General features: G+C 40.1%; 1 protein-coding gene across 5 annotated transcripts in view; it reads right to left on the bottom strand.

Annotated features, from left to right (window-relative positions):
* Window positions 1-286: 286 nt before the first annotated feature.
* BDNF (brain derived neurotrophic factor) overlaps window positions 287-10,154 on the bottom strand; it is a 128,940-nt gene continuing 119,072 nt past the window's right edge. For all 5 annotated transcript variants that reach the window (XM_070426622.1, XM_070426624.1, XM_070426626.1 and 2 more), the window contains one exon: window positions 287-1,455. In XM_070426622.1, the coding sequence (XP_070282723.1) occupies window positions 691-1,455 (765 nt within the window). In that variant the 3' untranslated portion in view covers window positions 287-690. The remainder of the gene's footprint in view (window positions 1,456-10,154) is intronic.

Here is a 10,154-nt window from a genome sequence, read left to right as displayed (position 1 = left end):
CAACATAAAAATGAGTCTTTTATCAACCAGAATATATATTGAAGGGGTTCTTTCCCCATCCCTACTCCCTGTGGGAACTTAAAAACAAAAACAAAAACTAACAAACAAAAAAAACACAAAACAAACAAAAATAGACCCCTCCCATTCCCCATCCCCTAAGCCAGTAAAGCGATGACAACAGCACCTTGACATTGTTTTAATTCCAATGCTATCAGAATTTTAAAAGCAGTAAAACAGAGTACTAACAAGAATGAAGATACTTACTGTCTAAAATGTAAACGGAATGTTTTGGTTCAAATTTTTGTTGTCGGTTTTTGTTTTGTTTGTGTTTTTTTTGTCTGTTTTCTGAAAGAGGACAGTTTATTATCAATTCACAATTAAAGCAGCATGCAATTTATTATTATCTTTTTAAAACTTTTTACGTTTTTCAATTCTTGGCAACGGCAACAAACCACAACATGATCGAGGAATGTAATGCAGACTTTGAAAAGTTGTGCGCAAAATGACTGTTTCCCTTCTGGTCATGGGTATGTCCAATAAATAGATTGTAGAACCACTGTACTGTATAAACTTCATTTATACATGCAGTTCATAAAATTATTTTTTTCTTAACTGAATAATTTACCCTGTTATGTATATATACAAATAGATAATTTTTTGTCTCAATATAATCTATACAACATAAAGCCACTATCTTCCCCTTTTAATGGTCAGTGTACATACACAGGAAGTGTCTATCCTTATGAATCGCCAGCCAATGCGCTTTTTGCTATCCATGGTGAGGGCCCGCACGTACGACTGGGTAGTTCGGCACTGGGAGTTCCAATGCCTCTTGTCTATGCCCCTGCAGCCCTCCTTTGTGTAACCCATGGGATTGCACTTGGTCTCGTAGAAGTACTGCTTCAGCTGGCCTTTCGAGACAGGGACTTTTTCCAGGACCGTGACCGTCCCGCCCGACATGTCCACTGCAGTCTTTTTATCCGCGGCCGTGACCCACTCGCTAATGCTGTCGCACACGCTCAGCTCCCCGCGGCGGGCCGGGTCGGAGTGGCGCCGGACCCTCATGGACATGTTTGCAGCATCCAGGTAATTTTTGTATTCCTCGAGCAGAAAGAGAAGAGGCGGCTCCAAAGGCACTTGACTACTGAGCATCACCCTGGACGTGTACAAGTCCGCGTCCTTATTGTTTTCTTCCTGGGGCCGGGCTTTCGGGTCCTCATCCAGCAGCTCTTCGATCACGTGCTCGAAAGTGTCAGCCAAAGACGTCAGGCCTCTGGAACCTGCCTTGGGCCCATTCACGCTGTCCAGAGTCCCATGGGTCCGCACACCTGGGTAGGCCAAGCTGCCTTGTCCTCGGACGTTCGCTTCTTTCATGGGGGCAGCCTTCATGCAACCGAAGTATGAAATAACCATAGTAAGGAAAAGGATGGTCATCACTCTTCTCACCTGGTGGAACTGTGGGGAGAAAGCAGAAACAGGGCATGAAAGTGGTTAGGGCTTTCTTTGGCAGAGGGATACGATGCAGCCCATCTGATTGTCATTCCAGGCCATTCTGCAGGGTCAAGGTTTGGGTTTTTTTTTTATGGATCGGTGATAAACTCCAGCTGCACCAGACACAAGTTAATGTCAGGAGTGTGCTGTGCGTGGTTTAATATAAACCAGAGGCGTGCAGTGTTTTCGCTGAGGTTTAGCATCTAACCCCGAGATTTGGTGGCGTCCAAGCAAGTGAAAAAGATTGTGGCTTCAAGTTTTCCGCCTTCCTCCTCTCACTTTAGAAGCTCTGGGAGTTAAATTTTTAATGATCTCTGCTCAGGCTGTCACAAGGAACACAACATCAGAAATGTTACTAAGCAACAACGGTAAGTGTAATAGTACTTTTTTTTTCCAAGTTAGCAACAGGGTCCTCTTGCAGGAGTGTGTGGCCTGGGGGGTCTGAGTGGGCCTTTGTTGCTATGTGATAACTAGGCATGAATAGCACAATAAAACAGAAGTCAGGGAGTTATAAGGGGGCTTTTCATTGACATTTTTCTCCCATAATAATCTATTACAGCAAAGAAGACCCAGCATCCTGTTTGACAAATAAGGAGACCAAAGGCCACAGAGGACTTGTCTCATGTCATGAAGAAAGATTACAGTAGAATGAGGGCCTCCAACCCCAGCTCCAGGGTTTTCCTACTGCACCTGGGTGGTCAGAACTGAAAATGTTTTGCTTATTTCCAAACAGAAATCATTTTCTACACATTGATTTTAATGATGTGTCTATGCCTAAGGCTGATATCATGAAAACAGTGTCTGCTTAAGAGAAAACTGGAAAAGTCAGGATCAAAAAGGCACTGAAGTCCATTCAAATGACTCCCATAGGCGGCTCCACATTTATTTCCAGAACTCTTGGAGCCCCTCACCCCTGGGTTTCTCAGGTTTATATACGGAACCCATCTAAGAGAGTGCAGCTTCTCTTTTGTTGGAAATGGGGTCCTGTGTGTGTGTGTGTGTGTGTGTGTGTGTGCACGCTTGCCACATCTGCGCACCCTGAGTTTATCATACCTTTAAAAAGCTGAGTGGCATTTTGCACGTTTTTGGAATAGGCAGCCAGTGCTTCTTTCTGTGCTTTTGAAGTTTCCTGGGAAGTCCCTTAACAGCACACCACAAAATTAATCTTTTCCTGTTTGCCAGAGGGTTGCTATCCTCTAAATTTGGCTCTACTTCTACACGCATGCTCTGGGAGGCCAATTAGAATGGATGAACAAGCAAAATGAAACATACCTACAGGCCAACCCAAGGTGACCGTCAGATGGTGAAGGACTTCAGAGCCACTTACCTGAAGCATCGGGTCCCTCAGCAGTAAGAGAAGCCCAGACACTCTAACTTTATCCCCGCATTCAGTTCTGGAGCATGGACTTACAAGAGGACACACATGTGCCAATCAGTAGGAAAAGGGATCATTTTCCTGTCCATGAAGTGTCACTGACTGGAAAGGCAACCTGCCTCGTCAATATGTCACACTGCAGAGATGGCTGAAAACTCTGGCCTTGAGAAACAAATGCTTCTGCTCTCCACTTTTACAAGAGATCACATTTGCTACCCCCAACAGACTTTATTATCATCCCCAAACACCAACCAACTCCCTCGTAGATTCATTCTCCCTTCGCACGAAGAGCAAGTCTGCTCAGCACTGCTTGCAGTGCACACTGGTCTGAGGTTAGGAAGGGTGCGCTGGTTTGAGTAAAACACAGATGTCCATTCTGCTAATACCTGGACTTTTGTGAATGTTCTGGATTCTGTACCATCAAAGAAATGGATCCTCCAAGGAGGTTTCTATTCCTGGCAGGCGGTACTTACACCATTGAATGAAAATCCTTCCTCCTAATGTTCCCAGTCCAAATGAAAATAACCCAAGGGACACCTCTAATGTAGGTCGGTGAAAGGATGCAAATTTAGAATATACTCCAGCCATCTCTAGCACACTGGTAGAGATTTGCGGTGATCAGCTCTCTTTTAATATTATATTTCATTAAATCTAAGATATTATCATTGTAAAATATACCATTTTATGTACCACTAAGAATTTAAAAATGCAGCCAATAAAACTGCTGTTTATTTCATCACTTAGAACTATTATTGTATATTTACTCAAAAGAGTTATTTTATACTTATTTGGATAGATTTATCATATGTAATTTTTGTATGTATGTAATAAAATTAAGCAAAATAAATTGGCTCAGGCAATGGCAATTATGACTGCTGCATAGCCAACAAGAACAATAAAATGACATCAGCTGTAAGACACAATCCAAATTCAGAGATGCTAAAGAAAAAGTGCATCTTAGAGCAAATAAAGCAGAGTTTCTTTTTTAAAATTATTTATTGTTGGAAGTATTACATATGTTCTTCTTCCCCTCTCCCCCATTGGCCCCTTCTAGCCCTCCCCATCCACCTAGGCCTCCACCACCCTATTGTATATGTCCATGGGTTATGCATTTATGCATACAAGTTTGGCTGATCTCTTCCCACCCACCTACCCATCTCTGCCTTCCCTCTGAGATTCCTCAGTCTGTTCCATGCTTCCATGTCTCAGGATCTATTTTGTTCATCAGTTTATTTTGTTCATTAGATTCCGCATATGAGTGAGATCATGTGATACTTGTCTTTCTCTGTCTGGCTTATTTCGCTTAGCATAATACTCTCCAGGTCCCTCCATGCTGTCTCAAAGGGTAAGAGATCATTCTTTTTTACTTGTGCATAGTATTCCAGGGTATAAAGTACCACAGCTTTTTTATCCACTCATCTACAGATGGGCACTTGGGCTGTTTCCAGATGTTAGCTATTGTAAATTGCACTGCTATGAACATAGGGGTGCACACATTCTTTCTGATTGACGTTTTGGGTTTCGTAGGATATATTCCTAGAATTGGAAGCACTGGGTCAAATGGCAGTTCCACATTTAATTTTTTGAGGAAACTCCATACTGTTTTCCATAATGGCTGTACCAGTCTGCATTCCCACCAGCAGTGTACTAGGCTTCCCTTTTCTCCACATCCTCACCAGAACTTGTTGTCTGTTGATTTGTTGATGGTAGCCATTCTGCAGAGTAACTTTAATAAGTATTTATTAAGTGTCCACACTAACTGCTTAAATGGCCCAAAGTACTGAGGCATCTTAACTACAGATTTGAAAAATTGTTTTATTACCACTAACATAGTAACAAGTCTTTTCTTAAGGTTATTTTTGATAATGAATCTTTTAATGATACCCTTTTTATACCAGCCTTAAAGAAGTTTATCCTGCCTTTCACTGGTCTCATTTAGCTTTGTATTGTTTTATTTTTTTTGGTTGAAAAAATGGTTAGTTCTTTATATATCATTTTCTCATCAGTTCCACAAGCAAATATCAGAGGGACAAATAGCGTCTGAATAAATATTACTTGGCTTTCATCCTGAAGCTTAACACAGGCATCCCTCAAAGCAGAACATCTGCATAGATATAGTAATTAATCACCTGGTGAAAAAATCCACCCCCAGGCCTCCATGAGTGACACTTCTTCAATGCTAACTGCCTACTCACAAGCCTTGAAGTCGGGTGTACCTGACAACAAACCCACACTTTTTGTCAGGACAATGTAACTTCCTAACTTTTCTGTTTCTGGCAATAGTTTCTAGATACTTTGGACCACCGAGCCACAGGCTGGAAATCTTGAAATCATGTTTGACAATACATTTCTTGTACAGCCTTCAAATCTGGTCAGTGGAGAAGTCCTGCTCATTTTCCCTTTAAAACACTTCTCCTGTCCACCCCTCTCTCTCCAGCCCACAGCCACCTTCTTGGCTCAGCCCTCACCATCTCATTGTGTGACTGCAATGTTCCTCTGATGTACTTGACATCCTTTCTATTCCATTCAACTCTAATAACCACTGCCTGAATAACCATGCTCATCTTATCATTCTCTTACACAAAAACTTACAATCGTTTTTCTTTTCCCCTCTACCAGATCAAATCTAGTCTCTTTTATCTGGTATTCAAAATTGGCCTCACCCTACTTAGCTAACTTCGTATATTACTAATTGTTTCATCTCTGCTTTCTGATCAGGCCAAAGTCCTGGGAGCCCCATACACATTATTGCCTGTAAGTGACTTGTTCCATTCTCTTGGCAAACTCCTTTCTCTCTGTGTGACTAAATCCTGCTTATCCTTCATGACCCAGTTCAGATATTAAATCATGTATACGCACCTTCTCTAATTACTCCTACACACACTCTCCTCCTGCTCCTTTAAAATTCCACATTACATCTCATTCAGCACTCCATTCCCTACTCATTTGTTCATTGTGAATGTATTTGCCAATGACGGTCAGTCTTTAGTTGAATGATAAGTTCTCCGAGGGAATGGATCATGTCTGATCTCCCATCAGCTTAACACAGAATAATGTAATAGTGTCCAGTAAAAACGTACTGATGAGCTCATTAAACCACGAGAAAAGACAGTTCTGACATCATTTCATGATGTCCTTTGGAAGGCATCAGTGAACTCACTGAAATCATTAGATCAAGCATAGGCTGTGCTAAACCGAAATTAAAAGCTCTAAGAAATTTGATGGATTATCACCCATGAGCAATCTCTGGAGTTTCTCTAATAGGGTAAAACCTTACTTGAATAATTAAGCAAATAACACTACAGCATACTAACTGTCCCTACTACTTCCTGTGTAGCAGTGTTTCTGACATCAATAGCAGACTTGGACAGTACTCAGGAATAATCATAATAGTAAAATGGGGAATTTTCAGTCTTTTAACTTCTTTTTTTAAAACTGACCTCTTCAATAATTTCATATACTGCATTAAAAATGATAAAAGTTTAAGAGCTTCTAAGATAATTTTTATGTATTAGCCATTCAGATGAGTCTTTATTACATAAAAGGCAAAGAGGCTGCACAATATTGCTAAGGAGAGCATGAGTTTATATATCTGTTTATAAATAATAAATTCATTGGTGCCGTGTAATTCTGCTCCAACATTTACAACAATGCACAATCACAATCAAGTCAACCAAATCTCTAAAATGCTAGGAAGATCTTTTTTAGACCAACTCTCAAAAATTAAATATGGTATATAGGGCTAAAAAGGAAATCCATACAGAAGGAATAAAGGTTAGTTTTAAATATGACTCATAAGTCTTAAACATTCAACTAGATGACTACCCATGACGGCATGCTCTCCTGCTATACGAATACCTTGTATTTGTCTAAAAGACTAGAGAACATTCGCAAGTATCATCTGACTTGGTTCTTACAAGGAGAGTGGACAGGTATTGTTGTCTCTATTATGCAGACGAGGCAATTATGGTTCAGAAAGGTTAAGTAACTGTCAGGTATCACAAAGCTAATAGGTCATCTGTCTTCTTGCCCAAGCTTTTACCATCAAGACATGCTGGCAGTTTTGGACTATTCAACTGCAGGGAATACAGAGAAGCTATGCTACAAAGAGTGGTCAAAGAACGAGTTTATACAATATAGACACAGTTGTCTGCAGTTGTGTGTATCCTGGGGCCCAACTTTCTAAAGGCAGCACCATGTAGACACTACTTTGTAGTAGTGGATTATACATAACCTCTAAGACCCTTCAACTTTAAGGCTTGATTACTTCAGTGACTGAAATTTTAGAACATGCAATTTTCCTCTAAAAGAAAGTTTTGCAAAAAATTTGACATGTTAGAACCAAGTTCCTATGGCAAAAGCTAAGAAGGAAAACCAAACAATAATTCGGCATACGGGGGAAAATGCAAAGCTTTGTTCCCAGTCCCTTTGAGTTTTGTCAATGAGCATGTAATCAAACACAGTCTAAAGATATGGATGCTCATCTTAGTCCTATAAGCAATAAGGATAATGGTAATGTTGAAGAAATTATCAATTTAATTCCTTACACACATAATGCAAACCTATCAAAATACCACCTTAATTAAATCTTGCAAATCAATATAATCTTTAATTTTTTGTCCAGCTTAACTATGTGTCTATATTCGCCTTACTTTTGTTTGTTCATTCATTAGACACGGAATCTAATTTTCAAGTCTTATAGTCTAAGGAGGAGTTAGGACATATATGTAATTAACTAAAATATAAAGGTAGAAGCGACCCAGGACAAATATAGATAAAATTCTATAAAGAGAGAGAGGTTACTTCCTGTTAGATTATGAAGACTGCTTTGTGAAGAAGACTGCAAGGGATGGAAAGGATTTAAGCATATCCAGAAAAGATGCCAGTGGATGGACTGCAGCTTGGTTAAAAGCATGAAGGTTGATAAGCATGTAGTACATTTCCGGAGAGAAGAGTTCTGGATAGAAATAGTGATAGATAAGAGTGAATGATTGTCAGATTTTGGAAGGCTCTGAGGATGATGTTAAAGAGTTTGGCCTCTGCCTTACAGGCACAAAAGAACTGCTGAGAGTTTCTGAGCAGAATGCTTCAGGAAGCCCAGTTCATCACCATGTGTAGGAGGACCCAAAAGAATGATAGACTGGAAGAGGTGAATTAATTTATTGGTTTTATTCCTAGTGGCTACTGAATTTTAAAAAGAAATATTAAATAGTTACTTAAGTGTGGGGGTGGGGTTAAGGGTCTGGATAGATTTTAAACTTCATTCATTCATTCATTCATTCATTTTTAGGCTGAAGTGAGTTACAAAAAGAAACATGGTTAGAGAGAGAAGTGGGCCAAGTGGTAATCATGAGTACTGTTTGGCTTGGCCAAAAAAGACAGCATGTTGGAATGTGAAAGGAAGGCGGGAATACAAACTTTCATTCCAATTATAATTACACTGAACTTTGATTCCACTGCTCAGCACTTTTAATTCAAAGATCTCCAAACACTTTGCAAATATTAAGTAATTAAGAGTCATAGGACCCTGGAGGTATAGGTAACTATAATTACCCCTGTTTCGTACCAGAGGAAAAAAGGACCAGAGTTTTTAATCAACTCCTCTACTCGCTGTGGTTCCCCTGATAGAACAAGGTCAGGACCTCAGATTCCAAAGGAAAACTAGGCCTTCAGCTACAAGCACTAGTTTCTTCCATCCCTCTAAGTTATTTCTGTAGTATTTTCCCATTAGGTATACATTATTTAGCTAAGAAGACTAAAAAACAGAAACAAAACAAAACAAAACCAAAAAAACACTTCACACTCCACAAAGAAAATAATTGGTAGTTGAAATCCATAACCAAAATGGTGGGGGTGGGGGGTGGGGGAAGGAAGGAGCTGATGATCATTATAGATGCTCACCTATTTACCTGAATGACCAGCCAATTGAAACCACTAAATATTTTAGTAAATGATGTCTGATAATACAGCTGTTCCAAAGCTTTGAAGGAAGTGCCTTTAAAAATGTAGTTTTTAACCATAATGTTATGTCCATGGTATCCAATTACACTTCCTACAAAACAGTCCTGCAGACCAGAGTACTCGCTGATTCCCTGGTACACTCACAGTGTGGACACTTGCAGACATTTCTCAGCCTCACTAAGAGTGCCAGAGACACTGCTGGTTCTCAGTTCATACCCAGAGTGATACATACATGTAACTACCATGAAAACAAAGTATATTTCCCTGAATCATTAATTTGATAGATAAATTTCCATACATGTTTAATAGAAAGCATTTTACCTCTAGTCCTCTATTAACCCCCTGTATTCCCTGCCCCATACCTGAAAGAGTGAGGATTTTTCTATTGGTTAGAGATCTACCTTACCCAAAAGTAAAACTAACCAGGGGTCCTCAAACTACGGCCCGCCAAAAACAATTATCCGGCCCGCCAGGTGTTTTTGCCGCCGCTGCCTGTCCTGCTTAGCAGCCGACTCGTCCCGGGCCCGTAGTGTGCATGTGTGGAATGTCTGAGGGACAGGGAACTGGCCCCCTGTTTAAAAAGTTTGAGGACCTCTGCCATATTCTCTATTAGCATAGAAATTGGGTAAAGTGAACTGTAATGATGGAATGAATTCTGGAATAAGGGATAGTAAATGCCTGGAACAAAGGCCAGGTTAGAGCAGAGAACACCCCACCTGGCATTCCAGTCCCAGGCACAGCTGTCACCATCCAAAGATCTCTAAGTGTTTCCTCCATCACTACTTCCTTGGGAAACCTACTGTTCCACTGTAACTAAAGACTAATCCCTGAAAGCTAGAGCCACCCAGAGCTGGCAGTCCTATCCATGTTCTCACCATCTTCTCCTCTTCCTCAGGGTAAACACTGCCCAAACAGAGCACCTCTCTAGTCCATGATAAGGAAGTCTTAGTATCGAGCATATATACAAATCACTTGCATATCAAATGAGTAGGCTGTCTAAAAATGTTGTTTAAAATATATTTTAGAACCACTATTTTGTAGGTTATAAGAACCAAATGGCAGTCAGCATTCAATAAAAAAGTGTGCCCTCTTTAATTAGGATTCTCTGTTTTCTTTAGAATTTCAGGTGGGATTTGTTATAATGAACTAAAGTTCAGATTGAACAATGTTCTAACTACCAAATTGCCAAAAACAATGGGTTATTTATCAAATTCCCATACACGGTAGACTGTAATTTTAATTTAGAAGATACCACCTACCTGGTTCCATAAGTGTCAGTGAGATTTAGAAAAATTATCAAGTATACATCACGTTTAATGATAGGGGT

The sequence above is a fragment of the Myotis yumanensis genome, unplaced genomic scaffold (assembly GCF_028538775.1).
Source record: "Myotis yumanensis isolate MYYU_CA2020_CCGP unplaced genomic scaffold, mMyoYum1.0.hap1 SCAF_10, whole genome shotgun sequence".
Taxonomy (NCBI): domain Eukaryota; kingdom Metazoa; phylum Chordata; class Mammalia; order Chiroptera; family Vespertilionidae; genus Myotis; species Myotis yumanensis.
Note: the sequence above shows the minus strand (reverse complement) of the source record. Positions and strands in the feature narration are given on the sequence as shown.